The 26,006-nt window shown below is 43.1% G+C and overlaps 1 protein-coding gene across 1 annotated transcript in view; it reads right to left on the bottom strand.

Annotated features, from left to right (window-relative positions):
- Positions 1-716: 716 nt before the first annotated feature.
- The window catches only part of ITIH6 (inter-alpha-trypsin inhibitor heavy chain family member 6), a 32,727-nt gene continuing 7,437 nt past the window's right edge, over positions 717-26,006 (bottom strand). Inside the window, 14 exon segments of the mRNA XM_057717648.1 lie at positions 717-994; positions 1,897-2,274; positions 2,481-2,556; positions 2,558-2,595; positions 3,451-3,486; positions 13,689-13,961; positions 16,143-16,445; positions 16,448-16,495; positions 16,498-17,484; positions 17,487-17,756; positions 17,759-17,821; positions 18,545-18,639; positions 18,641-18,714; positions 24,842-24,962. Coding sequence (XP_057573631.1) covers positions 717-994; positions 1,897-2,274; positions 2,481-2,556; positions 2,558-2,595; positions 3,451-3,486; positions 13,689-13,961; positions 16,143-16,445; positions 16,448-16,495; positions 16,498-17,484; positions 17,487-17,756; positions 17,759-17,821; positions 18,545-18,639; positions 18,641-18,714; positions 24,842-24,962 — 3,040 coding nt within the window.

Below are 26,006 nucleotides of genomic sequence, written 5' to 3'. Positions count from 1 at the left end.
TGCCTTTGGTTGTGAGTAGTATATATGTGTGTCTACTGCTGTGTCATGGGATCCTTTTATGCTCATTCATTCAGCAAATATTTACTAAGCACCTACTATGTGCTAGGCATTGGGGGATACATAGATGATTCAGAAAAGATCCTTGCCCTCAAAGAGCTCACAGTCTAAGTAAGGGATCCAGACAAATAAATAGATGATTACTACACAGTATGATAGGTGAGCTTGAATGGAATAGGGGGTGGCTGTGGTAACACAGGAGGGGACCAAGCTCAATCTATGGGAGGGGTCAGGGAAGGCCTCCTAGAGGAAGTGACAACTACGAATTGAAGAGTATATAAAATTTACCTGCATGAAGCCAAGGAAGGGAGTCCCACATAGAAGGAAAAGCACATGTAAATGCCCATTGGTGGGAGAGAACATGGTTTGTTAGGGGAACTGTAAGAGCTTTAAATATGCCATGGGAGCCAGAGAAGGTTGTGAGCAGGACTGGTGCCTCAGTTTTTTGTTTTAAAGAAGTCACTTCTAAGGCTGGTGTGGAGTATGAAAGAGTAGAGACTGGAGATAGTAAGGACTATGAGGAGGCAGGAGTCCCTAAGCCTCTAGTTCCATAGATCTGCATGTCTTTGTGTGTGTGTTCTGGTGTATGTGTCACTTAGTGCATGTGTTAGTGTGCATGTCCCTGTGTGTTTCCATGTCCTCAGGGCTTTGTTCCTGGCTCACCCTATGCCCTGGGCTCTGGGTGTCCCAAACTCAGGTCTCTTTGCTCTGGAGTTCAGGGGCCATAACAGGACATATGCAATTTAGGGGTGGCCCAGCAACTGCTGTACATGAGAGCACTTCACTAGCTAGCAGGAAGCCCAGCAGGGTGGCAGCCTTGGTGAGTCCTTCAGCAGCCTCTTGCCTAGGACCACAGGCACATTTGGGCCCTGGTGCCTCCTCAGGCTTGGTCCCATAGGCCCTGCCACCAACTGGATGTCTGCATGCCGCAACTGTCCTGAGGGAGAGAGATACAATACCAGTCAAGGCAGTGGCCTGAGTCCCACTTACAGCTCTAAGAGGATCCTAAAGCAGGAAACTAGAAGGAAAATTGGGAGGGAGGAGGGGTAGCAAAGTCCTGGAGGAGGGAAGAGCCTGAGAATTGTGTAAAATGTGGATGAGCCAGATGGGACAGGAGTGTAGTATGGAAGTAGAGAGCCAAGGTGGATGAGATGGCAGCAGAAGGGGTTTAGTCCGGCTTGAAGGAGATGACAAGGCAGATTGGAGAAGTGAGGCGGTTCAGAGGAAGTAAAAATATCTACCCAACCCACCATCAATGCCCAAACTCTGGTGTGGGCCTCTGCCTCAGGTTCTGCTAGGGTCTCCTGACCTACAGTCTGGCTTCCTGAAATCCCCCTTTACAGCAGCCTCCAGAGGGATCTTTGTAATACTCAGATCTGACTGTATCTTTCCCCTGCTTATGCCTTTTCATGACTCCCATTGTCTTCAGGAAAAAGCCAAATTCCTCATGCTGGCACTCTTGTCTGACCACTCCAGCTCCATCTCCTCCAGTCTCCATTCCTTTCCTCTACATGTTTGCTCAGCTTTCCAGACTCAGTGTGGGTCTCTCTCCTACAGCAGATCTTTCCTGAGCTCCAAGGCTGGGCAAGGTACCTCACCCTGTGTTCCTCCAGCTCCCTAGACTGCTTTTTGTCTAACACTGATAACTCCCTGTGATCACAATCCATGTCTGGGTCTGTCTTCTTCCTAGACCAGGAGCTCTCCAAGGGCAGAGCTTGGCTCTGACTCCTCTTTGTGGTTTGAGGGTCAAGGTGCTGGGGGCTCACTGGCCTTTCATTCTGGCAGAGTCTCTCTTGGGACTGGTGCTTCCTGACCACTATCAGCCTCAGTAACACTTACCTAGCAGGCCATGGGCCAAGGGGCTGAGACCTGAACCATTGGCCACATAGAAGCCCAGGTGGGGTAGTTACAGGATGCTAGGGTTCCGGTAGTGGTGCGGGAGGACTAGGAACTCAAGATGGGGCCCAAGGCAGAGGGTGAGGCAGGCTGCAACAGCCACATGGAGCTCCAGCTGGGGCCTCTTCAGTAGGGCAGACTGGTCCCAGGACAGAAGCAAGGTACCCTCACCTTGTACAGATATGGAACTGCAGGTGATGGTGATAGTGTAGGCCCGGGCTTTGTCTGTAGTAACTGTGATGGTCTGGAAGTAGGTGTGGATCTGGTCCTTATGCCCTGCCCTTGATGGTGGCCCAAGCAGCTGCCCATGTACATGCACCCCTGGAGGGAGAAGAATGCTTGCTGGGAGCACAGGCTTTCACGTGGTCATTAATATGGTCACCAACAGCACAGAAGGGGTGAAGACTCAGGGCCTGAAGTTCAGATGAAGTGGTGCAGATTTGTGGTTAGAGAGCTAGCTACAAATGTGTTGACATGTGTATACCTGGCTGTGGAGTTATATGAGGTAGAGTCTTTGGGGCTCTCACCTGCCTTTGGGTCATCTATGAGCTGTAGCAGGTCCCATGGGCGCCTATCCAGTGTGAAGCACATCCTCTCTTCTGAGCATTAGGATGTGGATCACAAATTGGGGGTACCCATCCACTGTAAAGCAGGAGGCACAACTCTGAAGTTATGGCCCTAGAAGTAAGGCAGGAGGTAGATGCCCCCGCACCCCCAGAGTAAGCAATTGGAGATTCATTCCCTGTGGACTGATACTCCAAAATGAGAATAGCAGGACAATTGAGAGAGGAAGCTGGGCCCTGCCCAGATAGAAGATAAGAGACCACATATTTCTCATTCTCGAAGTCAAGGAGACCTTCCCGACTAGAATGTCTCCTTGGAGGTCAAAAAGGGAGGGGATGCCATCCCGTAGTAAGTGATGTCAACTACTCATAGGCCTCTTCAGTGTAATCCATCTTGGCTAAGAGATGCACGCACACACATGGGATGATCCTGAGATAAACCAAATATGGACTCTGCACCAGGCAAATCAAAATGATTGGCCAAAAGAAACCCAGAAGAAATGCCCCACATAAGTGATTTAAACTACCACAAAGGTGCAACTCTCTGAGCCCACCCTTGTGTCTATCTACACGTACTGTACTCTTTTTCCTCCTAATAAATACTTTGTTTCACTACTTTCCATCTTTGTGGGAATTCTTTTTGCAAAGCCAAAGGGCCAGAGCCTTGTTACTGACCACTGGTCTAGTGGCTAGGATTTGGTGATCTCACTGCCACGACCCGACTTCAATTGCTTGCCGGGAACCAAAACACTGCTTCAAGCCACCGCAGGCCGAGGTCATCTGAGATCAAAAGGAATGGGAGAGGAGGAGAGAGAAGGAGACAGGAGGGGAAGGTAGGAGGCCATGTCTATTTCCCCAGAGAGACAGCCCAGCCCCAGTTCCAGTGCATAAGCTGTCCTGTATTCAAACAGGACAGTGAGGGTAGCTGGCTTACCTGAGGATAAGAAGGTGAAGATGCTTGGCAATGTGCCTACAAAAGAGAGGGGGGAGAGAAAAGATGGCGGCAAAGTAGAGAGATGTGGAGTGCATCCCTCTCCACGATGCATTGGGAATGCACGGAAGGACGCAGTCATTCCCACAGAGAACCAGCTGAACACCAGCAGACGGCCTCGGACACCAGAAAGGACAGTGGGGAGCCTGACATAGCCGGTAGGGAGGCATCTACGAAGGCTCAAAGAGGGTGAAGTGGCAGAGCTATGGCAGATGGGAGGGAGTGAGAAACATACGGAGGGTCCGCAGCGCAGCTCAGCGTTCCCGGACCGAGACATCGATCCGCAGCTGAACGGAGGGTCCGGGAGCGGGAGCTTGGGAACCAGAGAGCAGGTTCAGGGTGAGAAACATTGTTGCCGGTAGGGTGACGGACCGAGAGGACAGGAGGGAGGAGGTCCGTGGAGAGGAGTGCCCGTCCCTGAGAGCTGCCCGGCCATCAATGGCGGCTGGAGGCTGCAGGCTCACAGGCCCGGGGGGAGGAGGCGCACGCATAGCCTCTGTCTCTCTCTCTTTCAGCGCCTCTGCAACAGGCAGTGGAGAGACACCTGTGGGCCACCTAAGGCGCTCAGGGATAACAAGCAGCCTCAGGCGCTTGGGTGGGGCTAGATTAAAACCCCTTGCAACGCCAGCAGCAGGGAGGCTGCCGAGAGAGAAAAAAAAACAACAACAACAGCAACAACAACAAAAAAAACCGGAGAGAGGCCCAACTCTAAGACTTTCTGTTTACGCCTGAGCCGCGGGCATCCCTCTGCAACAGGCACCTCCAAGCCCGACTGAAACAACAGTGCGCCACTGCTTACTCACTCCCAGGAGAAGGAGCCACTATTGTACCCTCTCCCTCCCCACACACCGACGCTTACAGACGAACAATAAAGGAACTCTGCTGGTCACAGAATAATGCAAAAAAAACCCAAGGCAAGGAGAAGGACACTTACAGCTGAGATGCTAAGGAAACAGAAATAGTAGTATCAATACCTATTGAACTGGTCCATTCTGGGATCAGTTCTGGATTTTTTTTTTCTTTTCTTTTTCTCTCTCTCTCTCTTTTTTTTCTTTATTAAAAACGATCTTGCCGGGATCAACTCGGCGACTCGAGGTGAGTGACGGGTGCCGCAAGCTTGAAGAACACACAGACACAGACTGAAGAGAAAGATGGGACCGGGGGACTCAAGACCTCTAGGATCAAGAGCCTCGCTGATTGATCCCACGTTGCTTTTATTGAGTTCTCGGCATAGCCTAAGGGTCTAACACTCCCAGGTTAATCCCATAAACAATCAAAGGCCTCACATGACTGGGGGCAATGATCTTTGTTTGCCTCCTGGGTCCTGATTTGAGCTGGGCGTAGAGAGCAAAGCAGCCCTGGGGGCAGGAGACCTCTCTCAAAAGGATTAAGGGTCTGTGCCCCACCTGTGTTGGCCCCTCTGCAACTGTGCCTGTCTTAGGTTGTTCCTCCCTTGAGGAATCTTACCCATCTCTGGCTAAACAGTCATCCTCCAGGGCCAAACACGGTGATATAAGGAAGGCTCTATGCACCACCCCTGTTGGCCCCTCTGCAGCTGTGCCTGTCTTAGGTTGTTCCTCCTCTGAGGAATCTTACCCGTCTTTGGCTAACCAGCCATCCCTCAGGACCAAACAGGGTGATATTAGTCTCCACGCCCTGCACCCTCAGCTCCTCCACTGCTCAAGCAGGACATTCTGAATCCCATCGCTCGGCCCACATACTTCAACATTTTCAATGTTTCAAAAAGGTTCCAGAATGTCTTCTCACACGATCTTAGCCCTAAGGGATCTACACGTTTTATAACATAATTTTTTAATGATATTTTTTATTCTTTTTTTTTTTGCCTTTTTATATACTTTTATATCTAGCTTAGTTTTTGGTAGTACGGAGAATATATCTCTCATACTTTCCTTTCATCCCTATCTTTTATACATTTCTATTCCTTTCTTTTTATTTGCATATTTCCAACCACATTACGCTCTGCTGTTCCCCTTTCTTCCAGCCATTTTAAGTTTATTTTATCTTAACATACTTATAGGCAACACTATCAGTCTGCTCAGACTCCTTGCTCTATTCTCCAGATGATGCACTGCCTTGGTTTTAATATTAGGCTTTTGTCTTTATCTTAGTTCTTAGTACAGTTGTCTAATCACATTCTGAGAATCTCCATTCTCTCTGGTGGTACTCTGGCTCTTTTCTATATTTGATCCTAGCTTACAAAATCTCCCTGGATTAATGTTTGTATGTGTAAGGTGTTATTTGTTTGTTTGTTTGCTTTTGCTTTTGTCTCTGATTTGTTCTGTTTCAGTTGTCAATTTCTGTTGAGTTTCTCTTTGAATATCTGATAGCACACTGGGGTTCTGTCAGGTCTTTCTAGAGCCTTATGTCCTAACGGAGTCAGTAATTGTGTGTCTTATACATGTATGTGTTTCCTAGCCTTAATATTCGTTTAATCCAATACTTGGACATTAGTGTGAGGCTTGGACAGTCTTCTATAAACACCTCTATCGCCAGGACAAGCAACCCCAAAAGTTTGGACAACCATGAGGAAACAAAGAAACACCATGCAGGCAAAGGAGCAGGAAAAAACCCCACAAGACCAAATAAATGAGGAGGAAATAGGAAAAATGCTTGAAAAAGAATTTAGAGTAATGATAGTAAAAATGATACAAAATCTCGATACCAAAATAGAGAAAGTACAAGAAACAGTCCATAAGAACTCAGAAAAACAAACAGCAATGGATAACAAAATAACTGAAATTAAAAATACTCTAGATGCTATAACCAGCAGAATGACTGAGGCAGAAGAACGAATAAGTGAGTTGGAAGATAGAATGGGGGAAATAACTGCCACAGAGCAGGAAAAAGAAAAAAGAATAAAAAGAATAGAAGACAGTCTCAGAGACCTCACTGATAACATTAAGCGTACCAACATTCGAATTATAGGCATCCCAGAAGAAGAAGAAAACAAGAAAGGGTCTGAGAAAATATTTGAAGTGGTTATAGTGGAAAACTTCCCCAACATGGGAAAGGAAATAATTCACCAAGTCCAAGAAGCACAGAGAGTCCCATACAGAATAAACCCAAGGAGAAATACACCAAGACAATTATTAATCAAACTAATGACAATTAAACACAAAGAAAAAATATTAAAAGCAACAAGAGAAAAGCAACAAATAACATATAAGGGAAAACCCATAAGGATAACAGCTGAACTTTCTACAGAAACTCTGCTGGCCAGAAGGGAATGGCAGGATATACTGAAAGTCCTAAAAGACAAAAACCTACAGCCAAGAATACTCTACCCAGCAAGAATCTCATTCAGATTTGAGGGAGAAATCAAAAGCTTTCCAGACAAACAAGAGTTAAGAGAATTCAGCACCACCAAACCAACCTTACAACAAGTGCTAAAGGAACTTCTCTAAGTAGGAAACACAAGAAAAGGAAAACACCTACAAATGCAAACCCAAAACAATTAAGAAAATGGTAATAGGAACACACATGTCAATAATCACTTTAAATGTAAATGGATTAAATGCTCCAACCCAAAGACACAGACTGGCTGAATGGATACAAAAACAAGACCCTTCTATATGCTGCCTACAAGAAACCCACTTCAGACCAAGGGATACATAGAGACTGAAAGTCAAGGGATGGGAAAAGATATTCCATGCAAATGGAAGTCAAAAGAAAGCTGGAGTAGCAATACTCATATCCGACAAATTAGACTTTAAAGTAAAGACTATTACAAGAGACAAGGAAGGATGCTACATAATGATCAAGGGATCCATTCAAATAGAACATATAACAATTGTAAATATCTATGCCCCCAATATAGGAGCACCTCAATACATAAGGCAAATGCTAACAGCTATAAAAGGGGACATTGACAGTAACACAATAATAGTGGGAGACTTGAACACCCCACTTACATCAGTGGACAGATCATCCAAACAGAAAATAAATAAAGACACACAAGCTTTAAATGACACATTAGACCATCTCGACTTAACTGATATTTATAGGACATTCCATCCAAAAACGACAGACTACACTTTCTTCTCAAGTGCACACGGAACATTTTCCAGAACAGATCACATCTTGGGTCACACATCAAACCTCGGCAAATGCAAGAAAATTGAAATCATATCAAGCATCTTCTCAGACCACAATGCCATGAGACTAGATATCAATTACAGGAAAAAAACTGCAAAAAATACAAACACATGGAGGCTAAACAATTCACTCTTAAACAACCAAGGAATCACTAAAGAAATCAAAGAGGAAATCAAAAAATATCTAGAAATAAATGGCAACGAAAACACAACAACCCAAAACCTATGGGACTCAGCAAAAGCAGTTCTAAGAGGGAAGTGTATAGCAATACAGTCCTACCTTAAGAAAAAAGAAAATGATCGAATAAACAACCTAACTTTACACCTAACACAACTAGAGAAAGAAGAACAAAGAAACCCCAAAGTGAGCAGAAGGAAAGAAATCATAAAGATCAGAGCAGAAATAAATGAAAAAGAAAGGAAAGAAACCATAAGAAAAATAAATAAAACTAAAAGCTGCTTCTTTGAGAAGATTAACAAAATTGATAAACCACTAGCCAGACTCATCAAGAAAAAAAGGGAGAAGATGCAAATCAACAGAATTAGAAATGAAAAAGGAGAAGTAACAACGGACACCTCAGAAATACAAACCATCATGAGAGACTACTACAAGCAACTATATGCCAATCAATTGGATAACCTGGAAGAAATGGATACATTCTTAGAAAAATACAATCTTCCAAGACTGAACCAGGAAGAAATAGAAACCATGAACAGACCAATCTCAAGCACTGAAATTGAGGCAGTGATAAAAAATCTCCCAACCCACAAAAGCCCAGGACCAGATGGGTTCACGGGCGAATTCTACCAAACATTTCGAGAAGAGATAACACCTACCCTTCTCAAACTCTTCCAAAATATTGCAGAAGGCGGAACACTCCCAAACTCATTCTACGAGGCTACCATCACCCTGGTACCAAAACCAGGCAAGGATGTCACAAAAAAAGAAAACTACAGACCAATATCATTGATGAATATAGATGCAAAAATCCTCAACAAAATACTAGCTAACAGACTCCAACAGCACATTAAAAAAATCATACACCATGATCAAGTGGGGTTTATCCTTGGGATGCAAGGATTCTTCAATATACGCAAATCAATTAACGTGATACATCATATCAACAAACTGAAGGATAAAAACCATATGATCATTTCGATAGATGCAGAAAAAGCTTTTGACAAAGTTCAACATCCATTTATGATAAAAGCTCTCCAAAAAATGGGCATAGAAGGAAATTACCTCGACATAATAAAAGCCATATATGAAAAACCAAAAGCCAACATCGTTCTCAATGGGGAAAAACTGGAAGAATTCCCTCTAAGAACAGGAACAAGACAAGGGTGTCCACTCTCACCACTGTTATTCAACATAGTTTTGGAAGTGTTAGCCACAGCAATCAGAGAAGAAAAAGAAATCAAAGGAATCCAAATTGGAAAAGAAGAAGTAAAATTGTCACTCTTTGCAGATGACATGATATTATATATAGAAAACCCTCAAGACTCTACCAGAAAACTGCTAGCACTCATTGATGAGTTTAGTAAAGTAGCAGGATACAAAATGAATGCACAGAAATCTCTTGCATTCCTATACACTAACAACGGAAGAGCAGAAAGAGAAATTAAGGAACCTCTCCCATTCACCATTGCAACAAAAAGAATAAAATACCTAGGAATAAACCTGCCTAAGGAGGCAAAAGATCTGTATGCAGAAAACTTTCAGACACTGATTAAAGAAATCAAAGATGACACAAACAGATGGAGGGACATACCATGTTCCTGGATTGGAAGAATCAACATCGTGAAAATGTCTGTACTACCCAAAGCAATGTACAGATTCAATGCAATCCCGATCAAATTACCAATGGCATTTTTCACAGAACTAGAGCAAGAAATCTTACGATTTGTATGGAAACGCAAAAGACCCCGAATAGCCAAAGCAATCTTGAGAAGGAAAAATGGAGTTGGTGGAATCAGGCTTCCTGACTTCAAACTATACTACAAGGCCATAGTGATCAAGACAGTATGGTACTGGCACAAAAATAGAAAGGAAGATCAATGGAATAGAATAGAGAACTCAGAAGTAAGCCCAAACACATATGGGCACCTTATCCTTGACAAAGGAGGCAAGAATACACAATGGAAAAAAGACAGACTCTTCAATAAGTGGTGCTGGGAAAATTGGACAGCAACATGTAAAAGAATGAAATTAGAACACTTCCGAACACCATACACAAAAATAAACTCAAAATGGATTAAAGACCTACATGTAAGGCCACACAATATAAAACTCCTAGAGGAAAACATAGGCAGAACACTCTATGACATCCATCAAAGCAAAATCCTTTTTGACCCACCTCATTGAATCATGGAAATAAAATCAAGAATAAACAAATGGGACCTCATGAAACTTACTTTTGCACAGTGAAAGAAACCATAAACAAGACTAAAAGGCAACCCTCCGAATGGGAAAAAATAATTGCCTATGAAACAATGGACAAAGGATTAACCTCCAAAATATACAAGCAGCTCACGAAGCTTAATACCAAAAAAGCAAATAACCCAATCCACAAATGGGCAGAAGACCTAAATAGACATTTCTCCAAAGAAGACAGACAGATGGCCAACAAACACATGAAAAGATGCTCAGCATCACTAATCATCAGAGAAATGCAAGTCAAAGCCACAATGAGGTATCATCTCACACCGATCAGAATGGCCATCATCACAAAATCTGGAAACTACAAATGTTGGAGAGGGTGTGGAGAAAAGGGAACTCTCCTGCACTGTTGGTGGGACTGTAAGTTGGTACAGCCACTATGGAAAACAATTTGGAGGTTCCTTAAAAAACTACAAATAGAACTACCATATGATCCAGTAATCCCACTACTGGGCATATACCCAAAGAAAACCATAATCCCAAAAGAAACGTGTACCATAATGTTTATTGCAGCACTCTTTACAATAGCCAGGACATGGAAGCAACCTAAATGCCCATCAACAAATGAATGGATACAGAAGATGTGGCATATATATACAGTGGAATATTACTCAGCTATAAAAAGGGATGAGATGGAGCTATATGTAATGAGGTGGATAGAACTACAATTGATCATACAGAGTGAAGTAAGTCAGAAAGAGAAGGACAAATATTGTATGCTAACTCACATATACGGAATCTAAAAATGGTACTGATGAACTCAGTGACAAGAACAAGGATGCAGATACAGAGAATGGACTAGAGAACTCGAGGTATGGGAGGGGGCGGGGGGTGAAGGGGAAACTGAGATGAAGCGAGAGAGTAGCACAGACATATATATACTACCAACTGTAAAATAGTCAGTGGGAAGTTGTTGTATAACAAAGGGAGTCCAACTCGAAGATGGAAGATGCCTTAGAGGACTGGGGTGGGGAGGGTGGGGGGGACTCGAGGGTGGGGGAGTCAAGGAAGGGAGGGAATACGGGGATATGTGTATAAAAACAGATGACTGAACTTGGTGTACCCCCAAAGAAATAATAAAAAAGAAAAAGAGAGGGGGACTGTGTTGGTAAGAGACTGATCTATTACATTTCTAGGAACTTTGGGGCCTCCTGTCCTCTGAGTCACCTCCTCCTAGATAAACTCCAAATTCCTGATCTCAGCATTTAATTTTCTTCTGATATCTAGTCCCTGCTTAGCTCTCCAGTCTCCTCTGTATGCTCCAGCCCAACTGAACTGACGATTCTTATGAGTGCCCTGCCTTATCTTGCTAGTGACCCTCTGCTTCTGTTTTTTTCATGCCACATGGAATGTTCTCCTTCCTTTAGGTACTAAGGATCAATTTCTAGTTATTCTTCCAGGCCAACTCAAATGCTATTTTCTCTTGCTCTCTGCCTGTGGTAGGTAGAATTCTAAGATGGCTCCCAAGATTCCCCAGTGTACACACCCTGTAAAATTCCCAGGGTGTGATATGACGTGTTGTCACTCCCATAAATAGGTTATGTTATGTGGTACAGTTGACAAAATAAGGAGATTATCCAAGTAGGCCTTACCTAATCACATGAGCCCTTTAAATCTGGGTCTGGAGATCAGAGACAGAGATGTCAGAAAGATTTGAAGTATAAGAAGGATTTGACATGAGGGAGATTCTCCATGGCTGTATTTGAAGTTGGGGCCACATGGCAAGGTATGCAGGAAGCCTCTAGGACCTGAAAGTGACCCCCGTGGCCTCTAGAAGCTGAGAGTAACTGCCAGCCAACATTCAGCAAAAACAAACAAAAAACAGCAATCTCAGTCTTACAAAGAGCTGAATTCTGTCAACAACCTGACCAGGAGAGTTCTCATTGGCTTCCCAATCTGACCTACACATTGCCAAGACTGAGACCTTATACTCTGCATAGCATCTTAGTCTTTCAAGATCAGTTATGTTCAAAATTCTTCCTTACAGCATTTATGCATGTATTCATGTGATCATTTATTCATTCAGGCACTGTTTAAGCATCAGGGATATGGTGGTAAAAAACTTAGTCATGATTTCTGACCTGGTGAAGCTCATATTTTAGTTGGGAAGGCAGACATGAATGAAATTATAATTACTAATGGTGACAAATGCTATAAGAAAAGAGAATAGATTGACCGGGAATTACAGATACTTGATGTAGTCTGGGGCAGTAGGAAGGGGTGAGGACATTTGAACTGAGATTTAAGGCATGAGCTGGAGTTTGAGTGGCAATGGAAGAAGTGAGGGTGGTAGGTAGGGGGCAGGGCAAGGCAGGTCAGAGCAATTTTCAAGCAGGGGGAACAGCTTGGAAGAGGTCCCTGAGTGGAGGCAGAGGTGGGAGTAGGGCCCATTTGAGGAATAGGAGGCCAGTAAGGCTTGAGTTCAGAGTATGAGTGGGAGAAAGTGAGGTCAGAGAGGTATGGTAAAGAAGGCAGATCATTCAGGGCCTTGTATCTCATAAAGAGGACTTTGGATTTTATTGTAGGTGTGATAGGAAACCCTTGAGAAGAGTTAAGTAGGGAAGGGACATGAAGTGATCGACGTTTTTAAACGATCCTTTGGCTGCTGGGGGAGAATGGTCAAGAGAATATCTCCAGAGAGGAAGCAAGAAAACCAGTGAGGAGGCTAGAACAGTTTGTAGATAGGCACAATGGTAGTCTGCCCTTGGGTAGTGACAGTTGGAGTACTGAGAAGTGGCTGTGTTTGACAAATATATTAGAGATAACAGTGTCAGGAATTGAAGATGGATAGGATATTGGGAGGGAGGGTGGTGAAGAAGAGGGATATGTCAAGGATGTCATGCTCAAATTTCTTTCCCTATGACTTATTGCCACCAGCAACTGGCTCTAATCCTTCCCTACAAGGTCACCCAGGAAACGTCACTCTTCTCAGCAAGGTGAATAGTGAAGTGGTGAGTTACATTCAGCATGGGACCAGATTATGTAAGTTCAAATCTCTTACTAGCTGTGTAATATGGAACAAGTTACTTCACTTCTCTGTGCTTCAGTTTCCCTATGAGTAAAATTCAAATATTAAGAGGTTTTTTTTTTGGTGAGGATTAAAAGGGGACTACAAGTACAATATGTAGAGCAGTACCTGCACATAGGAAGAGCTAAAAAATGTAAACTGTTATTATTTCACAGTCTGTGGGAAATTTAAAGACAACTGTCATCATCTTCCCCAATTTTTATATCCCTTTCATTAAGCAGGGCTGCTCATAGAGCACAAAAGAACCAATCAGACCTGCCTTGCCCAGTGATGCTCCCATTTATAACCCCACATCCCTTCTCTGCTTGGGAATCACGAGCAATTTTCTTGTCCAGCAAAGCAAATGTCAAAGCCATAGCTTGGCCATTCCGTTTCTGTACATTCCCCAGTCGTAACATCCCTTCTCTCCCAGGGCCTCTAATTCTGTGCCTATGTGCTGAAGCCCAGAGAAGTTAAGTAGCTGGTTCAGAGTCTCAAAGCAAGCAAGCAAGTGGCTTGAATCACAAGAATTTGCACAAGCTTTGTACACTTCTAGTTCCTGGTTCTCTCTATTCATACTGCCCCCCTTGTGGCTTGACCTCTTGCCCATGGTACTCACCATCTTTGTCAGGAGTGAGGAAGGTATAGAAAGCTGGTGGATTCAAGGACTCCACAAATTTGGACTCCTCCATTGACTCAGGCAGGAGCTCTAGCTCCTCAGGGAGAAGGAGCAGGCTGACTGCCTCAGGGAGGGTGTTAGAAGGCAGCAAGACTGGCAGGTTTGAGGAGATGCCTTCTGGCACAGGCCTGGAGCTGTTGGGTAGGCCCATTGTTGGGACTCCTGACACAGATGGTCCCAGAATTTGCCTGGTGCTTTGGGGCTCTGGCAACAGAGAGGCAGCAGAGAGGGCAGGGTGGGGTTAAAGGGAGTAGTGAGGTATGACAAACCCACAGCAAACATCATTCTCAATGGTGAAAAACTGAAAGCATTCCCTCTAAGATCAGGAATAAGACAAGGATGTCCACTCTCGCCACTACTATTCAACATAGTTTTGGAAGTCCTTGCAACAGCAATCAGAGAATAAAAAGAAATAAAAGGAATCCAAATTGGAAGAGAAAAAGTAAAACTGTCACTGTTCGCAGGTGACATGATACTATACATAGAAAATCCTAAAGATGCCACCAGAAAACTACTTGAGCTAATCAATGAATGTAGCAAAGTTGCAGGATACAAAATTAACACATAGAAATCTCTTGCATTTCTATACAGTAACAATGAAAGATCAGAAAGAGAAATTAAGGAAACAATCCCCTTCACCACTGCAACAAAAAGAATAAAATACCTAGGAATAAACCTAACTAAGGAGGTAAAAGACCTGTACTCAGAAAACTATAAGACACTCATGAAAGAAATCAAAGAAGACACAAACAGATGGAGATTGGAAGAATCTTCCTGGATTGGGAGAATCAACATTGTGAAAATGACTATACTACCCAAAGCAATTTACAAATTCAATGCAATCCCGATCAAATTACCAATTTTCACAGAAGTAGAACAAGAAATTTTACGATTTGTATGGAAACACAAAAGACCCCGAATAGCCAAAGCAATCTTGAGAAGGAAAGACAGAGTTGGTGGAATGAGGCTTTCTGACTTCAAACAATACTACAAGGCTACAGTGATCAAGACAATATGGTACTGGCACAAAAACAGAAATACAGATCAATGGAGCAGGATAGAAAGCCCAGAGATAAACTATGGTCAACTAATCTATGACAAAGGAGCCAAGGATATACAATGGAGAAAAGACAGCCTCTTCAATAAGTGGTGCTGGGAAAACTGGACAGCTACATGTAAAAGAACAAAATTAGAACACTCCCTAACACCAGACACAAAAATAAACTCAAAATGGATTAAAGACCTAAAAGTAAGGCCAGACACTCTTAAAGCTCCTAGAGGAAAACCTAGGAAGAACACTCTTCGACGTAAATCACAGGAAGATCTTTTTTGATCCACCCCCTAAAGTAAAGGAAATAAAAATAAATAAGTGGGACCTAATGAAACTTAAAAGCTTCTGCACAGCAAAGGAAACTATAAGCAAGACAAAAAGACAACCCTCAGAATGGGAGAAAATATTTGCCAACGAATCAACAAAGGATTAATCTCCAAAAAATATAAACAGTTCATCCAGCTCAATAACAAAAACCAAACAACCCAATCAAAAAATGGGCAGAAGACCTAAATAGGCATTTCTCCAAAGAAGACATACGGATGGTCAAGAGGCCCATGAGAAGCTGCTCAACATCACTAATTATTAGAGAAATGCAAATCAAAACTCCAATGAGGTATCACCTCACACTGGTCAGAATGGGCATCATCAGAAAATCTAGAAACAGTAAATACTGGAGAGGGTGTGGAGAAAAGGGAACCCTTTTGCGCTGTTTGTGGGAATGTAAATTGATATAGCCACTATGGAGAACAGTATGGAGGTTCCTTGAAAAACTAAATAGAACTACCATATGACCCAGCAATCCCACTACTGGGCGTACACCCAGAGAACACCATAATTCAAAAAGACACATGCGCTCCAATCTTCACTGCAGCACTATTTACAATAGCCAGGACGTGGAAGTAACCTAAATGTCCATCAACAGATGAATGGATAAAGAAGATGTGGTACATATATACAATGGAATATTACTCAGCTGTAAAAAGGAATGAAACTGGAACATTTGTAGAGACCTTGAATGGACCTAGAGATTGTCATACAGAGTGAAGTGAGTCAGAAAGAGAAAAACAAATATCGTATATTAATACGTATGTGGGATATAGAAAAATGGTACAAATCAACCGGTTTGCACACAGAAATAGACACAGATGTAGAGAACAAACATATGGACACCAAGTGGGGAAAGTGGGGAGGGTTGGGGGGGAATGAACTGGGAGATTGAGATTGCCATATATACATTACTAATAAGAAAAAAATACCAAATTGTACACTCTAATTATATGCAGTTTATTGTCTGTTAATTGTATCTCAATAAAATTTCTTTTAAAAAAAGGGAGTAAGGAGGGGTTCTCTAAGGACAGAAATGGTCATAGAACTGCTGGGACTTGTGGGACTTGAGATTGTGCTTGGGAGTATGCTAAGGCTCTTAGGAGGTAAGGGCCTAAGTTTGGCAGGCCTGGGGGGTAATGGGATTTTGGGTTTACTGGGGATTGTTGTCTTAGGTTTGGAAAGTGAAAAGCTTAGTGGTCTTTGGTGAGGTGGGGCACTAGGTTTAAGAGGTGATGGGATTTTAGGGGTCTTGGTTAAGAGGATCCCAGGTCTAGGGTATGACAGGTTGTTTGGGGTCTTAGGAGCAGGAACCTTGCTCTGGTGTGTGGTGGGTATTTGAGGATCTGATGTGTGGAGACTCCAGGCTTTTGGGCAACTGTGATGTAAGTACCCCAGTTTGGGGGTGTGATGGAGCATCTAGTTTAGGTTGTGATGGAGAACCAGGTTTGGAATGCAGTAGAGTAGCATGTTTCATAGGGCCAGCTTTGGGTTGGGCTGGAGTGCTAGGATTCAGAGGTGGGACTTGTGTCTTGGAATTCATGGGTAATGGCATGCTGGGCTTCAGAAGCAATAGGGCACCAGAAGTTGAGGGTATAAGGGCAATAGTTTTCGTTGTAAATGTTGGCTGAGCCAAGGTGCCAGAATCCTGTTGTACTGGAATTTGGGGCTTTGGGTGTGCGAGGGTGGATGGGGTACTAGGCCTCTGACCCAGTGGCTCCATCTGCTTGGAACTGGGCATCTTCTTTGTAGAGGCAGGAGTAGTTGAGGATAAGTAGAACTTAGGTTTCACAAGCCTTGATTTGGGAGAAACCTTGGGCACCAAGGCTGGCTGAGCGGTGCCTGCCCCTAGGCCATGACTGCTGGTAGGTGAAGGCATGATGGTGCCTGGTCCATCTGTGGTGGAAATCTGTTTCCTGGCTTCCTCACTGGATTCTTTGGGCTGCACCATGACCAGTGAAGTCAGAGGTGTGACCAAAGTATATTCAAGGGAAAGGTTGAGGACTTTGGCAGCCAGTAGGTGGCAAGTGCTGGCATCAGGAGCTTGGAAGCATGCCTCCAACAGCTCTCCAATGGTGATGTAGGCCCAGAGGCAGAGTATGAAGTGGGCTATGTTGGGGACTGGTTCCCTTGGGCAACCAAAGGCCTTCTGGCTGCTGTTTGTAGCCACCTCACTGTGGTGGGCCCTGAGAAGCTGACCTTTGGGGTCACGAGCTGCCAGGTGGATGCCCAGTTCCTGCTCACCTGGCCGCACTTGGCCTGCTACCACCAACTCTGAACCACCGAAGTAGTTGGGTAAAAGGGCCCAAGGGGAGACCCCAATCAAGCCACGCAGGTAGTCCAGATGCACATCTACCGCAGAAGCATGGAGATCTCTTCATAGAGGCCCTCCAACTGTAGGGCTGCATCGGTGTCCTCATATATGCACTGGGCTGCTCCTCAGTTCTCCAGAGACAAGCGATGCAACAGTGGGAAGTCAGCATCATCCCCAAAGGCCAAACTGAAAAGGGACACTCTATTGCCCAGTTCCTGACGGATGCGGGAGAGGATCACACTTGTCACTCCAGCCGTGGACTCCCCATCTGTTAGGAAGATGATGAGAGGGATCCTCCCCACACTGGGGCCCTCTCAGGCTCCTGGTTGCTATGGTTCAGCACTGAAGCAACTGCCAGCAGAGCTGCATTGATGTTAGTCCCTAACTGAAGTGCAGACTGTGAGTAACTTCTGCACTAGTAACTTCTACCCCCATTGCAGACACACTGGGCACCTCACCAATCTCCCAGACTCAGTCATATCTCCTTATCTTTGCTCAGACTGTTTCTGCTGCTTATTCTTCCCAACTCCCCACCCCCACACAGACTCTGTGAGATCTGAGAGTGGGGCCCACATGTCCTTGGCTTTTATCACTCCTTGTCTCGGAATGCTTTGCCTGTTTCCTGGGGGGATGTCTCATTCTCTAGTCAGATTGGCAGCTCCCCAAGGAGAGCATCCCCACCTCCATGCTACAGGGGAAAAAAGGGCTGAGTTGTCAGGAGGTGGTGGGTTGGGGAGACTTCAGTAATTGTCTGAGAGAGGATTGATCAAAAGCCAAAATCAGGGCAGCAGCTTTCTCAAATACTTAGAAATAAATAGATTATTGATAAAAAATAAAACTTTTAGCAAATTCTTTTGAGTATATACTTTTAAGAGGTAGAAACTCAGCCCCAATGAAGAATGTGCCCTAAAATACATGAAGAATTAGCTGTGCTCTTTCCACAAGGCAAAGAAACACAGAAGGTTGAAGGGACATATTTGTGTAAAATGTTATAGTTATATTTCAGACATTATGAGAGGTGAAGTGGATGGGTGAATGAAGGGAGGGTTTCAAGAATTTCCCATATCACCACAGCCTGCCAATTTGGGTGGGTGGGTCTAACACAACCAGCAGCTTCCATGTGGTCCAGGTAGTCCTTGGCACTGTGGACATTCTGGACAGTGGCCTGGATGGAGCCTTCGGCTTTCCAGACACTAACTGTCAGAAAAGGAGATGATATTGAGGTAGTTGCTGGCCCGAAGGTTACTAAGGATCACATGCAATGCCTTTTCAGTCTGTGGGACATAGATGAAGTGAAGGAGATGGACTAAGACTTAAGGTCTTGCTCAAGACTGAAAGGCTTCTTTCTATACAAGGTACTGAGGTCTAAGTGTTGTATGGTTTTAACATTATCTGACTCCAGCACTCTAAATCTAGGATTTTTGGGTCAAAATGCTCTACAGGCTCTAATGGTTCAAAACCGAGAACTGCACTGTCCAATGGTAACTGCTAGCCACATGTATTTATTTAAATGTAAATGTAAGTTAATTAAAATTAAAGAAAAAAATTCTGTTTCTTCACTTGCAATAGCCATGTTTCAAGGGTTCAATAACCACATGTGGCCAGTAGCTACTGTATTGGACACCTTTTAGAACATTTCCATCATCAAAAAAGTTCTACTGGGCAATGGTGGTCTAGAAGGTTCAAGCTCTATGCTTTCAGAGAGCTAGGATTCATGTGTTCTATGGTTTCTGAACCTTATGATCCAGGATTCAGTGATTCCAGGGCCTTAAAGTTTAAGAGCTTTATGACTCCAGGTATTTATAGCTACCTTCCAATGACTTTGCATGCTGTGGTTCTCTGTTCTCTCTAACCTGTTCTTCTACCTCACTTTCTGTTTCTTCCAGGCTGGTCTTCTCACCAGCCCCCAGATTGCATTTCATCTCCACAACTTTGCCCTTTGCTTCATAGTTCCTTCAGTTGTTCTTTCTCTGAGCAGCCCTTCCTTGATTGCCTACTCTGATCCATGCCCTTTGCACACAGACATTCCCTGTCCCACATTATTTGCTGACTATCTTACATGGAGTATTTTCATCCTCCATACAGATATTGAGTCCTCTGAAAACAGGGCTTAGAATGCTACTTCCTCTTGGCTCTCTTCTCCATGACAATAATTAGTATAAGTCTAGGCTTAGGGAATGTAGGTTCTAATATTAGGTACCATTTATAGGATACTTGCTATGCTGCTGGTACTGTACTTTAGATGCATCAGCTCATTTCATCTTCATAGCAACACAATGAAAAAGGTACTAATATTATCCTCATTTTACACGTGATGACATTAAGGCTCAGAAAGTGGAGTCACTTGCTCAAGGTCACACAGCTAGTCATTGGTGGACCAGGGACTCAAATCTGTATTTTGGAGGTGTTAAATCCAGTGATTTGAAGCATAATATATACCTTCAACCTTCTATATAGGTGTGGATTCTAGAAAACACAGGAAAGACATGTGTGGCTTGCCTTTCTCTATATCTGAAACTGACAGAATATGCCTTGAATACTTTTAAGTGAATCAGAATCTTTCCTTCCATAAGATGAACTCAGGGGATAGGTACACATCCTGGCATCAGGAGCTGAGCACCAGGGACTTCCCTGGCGATACAGTGGCTAAGACTCCATGCTCCCAATGCAGGGGGCTCAGGTTTGATGCCTGGTCAGGGAACTAGATGCCACATGCTGCAACTAAAGATCACACATGGGGCAATGAAGATCCTGCGTGCCACAACTAAAAATAAATTAAAAAAGATCCTGCATGCCACAATGAAGAATCTGCATGCAGCAATGAAGATCCCTTGTGCTGCAACTAAGATCTGGCACAGCCAAATAAATAAATAAATATTTTTAAAAAAAGGAGCTGAGCATCATATTCTTGTTTCCATTGAGAGGGCTGACACATAAAGGATGGCTTTTCCTGAGAATCTCCTGTTATCCAGGGACAGATTATGTTTTAGAAGTATGTTGTTTAATCTCCTATTATTTTGAGATTTTCCGCCTGTCTTTCTGTTGCTGATTTCTAGTTTTATTCCATTTAGTCTGAGAGCACAATTTGTATGATTTATATTATTTAGTATTTGTTAAGGTGTGTTTTATGACCCACAATGTAGTGTATCTTGGCAAATGTTCCATGTAAGCTTGGGGCAAATGTGTATTCTGCTGTTGTTGGATGAAGCATTATATAGATGTCAGATCCAATTAAACGATGGTGCTGTTCAGTTCAACAATGTCCTTATGAATTTTCTGCCTGCTGGATATGTCCATTTCTGATATAGAGAAGTTGAAGTCTCCAACTATAACAATGGATTTGTCTATTTCTCCTTGCAGTTCTATCAACTTTGCCTCATGTATTTTGACACTCTAATGTTAGGTGCATACACATTAAGGATTATTATGTCCTCTTGAACTGACCCATGCACCTCCTTATCCCTGACAATTTACTTGCTCTGACATGTACTTGGTCTGAAATTAATATAGCTGTTCCAGATTCCTTTTGATTAGTGTTAGCATGGTATATGTTTTTTCCATCCCATTACTTTTTTAGTAATTAAGTAATTAATTAATTGGCTGCATTGGGTCTTCGATGCTACATATGGCCTTTCTCTAGTTACAGCGAGTGGGGGCTTCTCTTTATTATGGTGTGTGGGCTCCTCATTGCAGTGGCTTCTCTTGTTTGTGGAGCACGGGCTCTGGGCACACGAACTTCAGTAGTTGTGGCACACAGGCTCAGTAGTTGTGGCTCACAGGCTCTAGAGTGCAGGCTCAATAGTTGTGGCGCATGGGCTTAGTTGCTCTGTGGCATGTGGGATCTTCCTGGAGCAGGGATTGAACCTGTGTCCCCTGCATTGGCAGGCAGATTCTTAACCACTGTGCCACCTAGGAAGTCCCTCCATCCCATTACTTTTAATCTATCTGTGTCTTTATATTCAAAATGGGTTTCTTGTAGGAAACATACAGTTGGTTTTTGTTTTTTTGTTTGTTTTTTGTTTTGTTTTGTTTTAATTGACACTGACAACTTCTGTCTTTCAATTGATGTATTTAGACAAGTCATCACTAAAGTGTTTGCTGATATAGTTAGATTAATATTTGCTATATTTTAAACTGTTTTCTCTTCATTTCCCTTTTTTTTCCCTTTGTCTCCTACTCTTTTTCTGCCTTCACTGGTTTTGATTGAGTGTTTTATATGGTCCCATTGTCTCTTGTCTCAGCATATCCATTATGCTAAGAAAATTTCTTAGCAGTTGCCCTAGAGTTTGTAATATGCCTTTACAACTAATTCAAGTTCCACATTCAAATAACACTATACAAGTTTATGCATAGTTCATGTACCTTGTGACAGAGTAGTCCAGTTCCTCTCTCTTGTCCTTTATAACCTTGCTGTCATTAATTTCACTTATCAATAAGCTATATTCGCTGAATACATTGTTGCTATTCTTATTCTGAACAAATTATCTGTTAGATCAATTAGTTAAATAAAATACATTATTTTACCTTTATTTATTCTTCCTCTAACAATCTTCTTTTCTTATGCAGATCCAAGTATCTGGACTATTCCATTTTCCTTCTCTCTGAAGAATGTCTTTTATTTTTTATTTATTTATTTATTTATTGTAAATTTTAACTTTTTTTATTATTATTTTTTACAATAAACTGCATATATTCAGAGTGTACAATTTGGTATCCCAATCTCCCAATTCGTTCCCCCCCCAACCCTCCCCGCTTTCCCTACTTGGTGTGCATATGTTTGTTCTCTACATCTATGTCTCTATTTCTGCCTTGCAAACCAGTTGATTTGTACCATTTTTCTATAGTCCACATATATGTGTTAATATACAATATTTGTTTTTCTCTTTCTGACTCACTTCGCTCTGTATGACAGTCTCTAGGCTCATCCATGTCTCTACAAATGTCCCAGTGAAGAATGTCTTTTAACATTTAGCTGTGCAAGACAGGTCTACTGGTGACAATTCTCTCAATATTTGTTTGGCTGATAAAGTCTTTATTTTTCATTTTGGGAGGACAATTTTGCTGCATACAGAATTCAAAATGGGTGGTTTTATCGTTCAACACCTTAAATATTTCACTACACTCTCTTTTTCCTTGCATGGTTTCTCAAGAGAAATTCAATGTAATTCTTATTTTGTTCCTCTACAAGTAAGATATTATTTTCTGTGAGCTTTTTCAGGATTTCTCTGTCTTTCATTTTCTGCAGTTCGAATATGCTATGCCTACATGCATATCTTTTGGTCTTTATCCTACTTAGTGTTGTCTGAGCTTCCTGGACCTGTGGTTTGATGGATGTCATTTATTTTGGAAAATTTGTGTCTGTTATTGCTTCAAATATTTCTTATGTTACTTTCTCTCTTTATTCCCTTTATGATGTTCCCATTATACGCTACACTTTTGTACATGTACACAGTTCTTGGATATTATGAGGTTCTTTTTTTTTTCCATTTTTTTTCTCTTTCATTTTCAGTTTGGGAAGTTTCTACTCTAATATCTTCAAGTTCATTGATTCTTTCTTTGGCCATGTTCAGTTTCCTAATGAGCCCACCAAAGGCATTCTTCATTCCTGTTTCAGTGTTTTGTATTTCTAGCATTCTTATTAATTTTCTTGGGGTATCCATCTCTGCTTAAATTTCCCATCTGTTCTTGCATGTTGCCCACTTTTCCCATTAGAACCCTTAGCATAATAGTCATACTTATTTTAAATTCCTGGTCTGCTAGAGACTGTCATACAGAGTAAAGTGAGTCAGAAAGAGAAAAACAAATATTGTATATTAACACATATATGCGGAATATAGAAAAATGGTACAAATCAACCAGTTTGCAAGGCAGAAAGAGAGACACAGATGTAGAGAACAAACATATGGACACCAAGTGGGGAAAGTGGGGGGGGGGTTGGGGGGAAATGAATTGGGAGATTGGGATACCAAATTGTACACTCTAAATATAAGCAGTTTATTGCATGTTAACTGTATCTCAATAAAAGTTTTAAAAAAACAAAAATAAATTCCTGGTCTGGTAATTCCAAAACTCTGCCATATCAGTTTGGTTCTGATGCTTGATTCATTTCTTCAGATTGTGTTTTTCCTTTTAGCATGCTCTGTATATTTTTGTTGAAAGCCAGATATGAGGTATGAAGTAAAAGGAACTGACGTAAATAGACTTTTAGTGTGAGGTTTCAGGTTTATCTGGCTAGGAGTTAGGTTGTGTTTGTTGGTTGCTGCAGTTACAGGTGTAAGAGGCTAAAATTGCTCCTAGAGTCCTTGTTTTTGCTTCCTATGTTGCCTTGGGTTTCCCTAGAGACACTTTCATAGAAAAGGATAGGCTTCCATTTCTTTCAACTGTAACCTCCTGCTTTTACACAGGAACCCAGTTGATATGGTGGTCATGCATGGCGGGAAGAGAAGCATTCTATAGTTCTATGATTAGGTCTCAGTATTTTTAGAGCACCTAGCTCTTGGAATATGCTCATCATTAGATTTCTTAGCTTTTTTCCTGCCTTAGATGAAATGGGAAGACTAAAAAGGTTTGGAGTTGGGTATATCCCTTCTCATACATTAAAGGCTAGAGACAGTCTTCAATACTTCCCTTCTCCCAGTTTGGTTACACTCTCATAAAACACAAGTCAGCTAGCCTTAGATCCCATGGGCTCTCTGGTTCAAAATATCAAGGTACAAAACTTATAATGTCCCAAGACACTTGAACCGTATACTTCTAGAACTGCAGAGTAATATGGTTTGAAATGCTGCTTCCAGAACTTTATCCATTCAGGCTCTAAAGCCAAAATCTTTTGGGCCTATGGCTCCAGGATTCAGTTTCAGGGGTGCTCCGGTAGAAGGGGTACAATATTGAAGCCTAGATGCACCCAGGACTCCATGGCTTGTAAGCACTATAAGGCCAGTGCACTGTATTCTTCTGGCTATATAGTCAAGAAACAAAAACAAAAACAAAAACAAAACAAAACAACATAAAACAAAACAAAACAAAGCTGTGGCCCCATGACAGTTCAGAGCCTAAAATGACAATAATTTTTAATGTTTCTGACTCAGGCTTTATGATGCCAGAGTACTCTAGCCCAAAGTCTCTATGACTCTGGGCCCTTATGAGACCTGGAGGTTTGTGGTTGAGGCTCTCGATGGGTTCGTAGTCCTATGTTTCAATGTTCCTAGGATTCTGTGGCTCCACGTCTACATGGCTCCTGGTACGTAAGGTACCAAGTCTCTAAGGTAGGCCTAGGCCTATAAGGTCCAAGGGTGTTGGGATGGCAGGGTGTCTGGTCTCAGGGAACCACTGTTCCAGCACTCTCTGCTTTCTGAGCTTCCTAAATCAAGAGCTATGAAAGATCCCCAGGGTCCTTGTTACCTGCTTCATCTTGGTACCAAACGTGGAGCCACTCCTATCAATAACAAACACCATGTTTTTCTCAACAGGTAGAAGGCCTCTGGGTGCAAAGTAATGAATAAAATAGCCATCATAAATCTGGGGGAATAAAGTGAAATCAACAAAAACTGTGAAAGCCAGTCAAAATCAAGTCCCCTCTTATTTTGTTGCATAAAACCCTGCCCTTTTCCTTCCTAGGCCTTATCACCATTGCTATTAAATAGGCATTTGTGGGAGTGTTTGCTCAATGTCCATCTCCTCCACCAGAACTGTATCTCTGCTGATCAGGCTGCCAGCCCAGGACCTGCCCCTGAGCTGTGGAGGGAATGAGACTGGCTTGTGGCCCAAGGCTCCAAGGATCAGGATCTCTGTAATATGTGAGTTCCTGTCTGTGAGAGCTGGGCTTGCATAGTCTTGAGGGCCCCTAGGGACGTTTTGCCTGGGCTCCAGGAACTGTAAGTGTTGTTTTAACCTCCCTCTATAGAGTGAGCCTGAGGCCCAGCTCCATTTCTGCCAGGGGCTGGGAGTTTGCAGGGCCTCTTTCTCTGCTCCTTAAACCCCCTTTCTGCTGTTGCTGGGCAGAGCAGGGAGGGGAGGAGGAAGCAGAGGCTGAGTGAGCTGTTTGTTCAGAGGGGATTGGTTAGACCAGGTGCCGATGCCTTGGGCTATTGGGGATGTGATTGGCTGCTGATGCCCTTCCCCCACTCCATCTCTCCTTATGCAGAGGCTGGGGCCTGGGACAGTTGAGGGGAGGGGAGGGAGAAGCTGGGAGGGCCCCCAGGACCAGTGGCAGCTCAGCCTAAGGAAGTATAGGCTTGCTGAGGGTCTGTGATGCCCAGGAGCCTGAGGCAGGCTCTGCCCTGGGATAACCAGCTTATTCTCCTCTCAGCCATTCAGGCATTCTCTGATCACACACTATCTCCTGGGGTCTTGGAGGGCGGGAGGTGGGGCATGGGGGGCAGGGTGTGTGGAGAGCAGGAAGGAGATGGGAGGACATCTTGCTCTTCCCCTCCACCCCAGCCTTTGAATTAATTCACAAGCAAAAGTGTAGGCTCTGTCTGCACTTTTTTTCTGGCACTCTACAGCCTGGGTCAACCATCTTGCAACTGCCCAAGCCACAGGCAGCGTCCAGCTGTCCTACTGTGTT

The sequence above is a fragment of the Hippopotamus amphibius genome, chromosome X (assembly GCF_030028045.1).
Source record: "Hippopotamus amphibius kiboko isolate mHipAmp2 chromosome X, mHipAmp2.hap2, whole genome shotgun sequence".
NCBI classification, from domain to species: domain Eukaryota; kingdom Metazoa; phylum Chordata; class Mammalia; order Artiodactyla; family Hippopotamidae; genus Hippopotamus; species Hippopotamus amphibius.
Note: the sequence above shows the minus strand (reverse complement) of the source record. Positions and strands in the feature narration are given on the sequence as shown.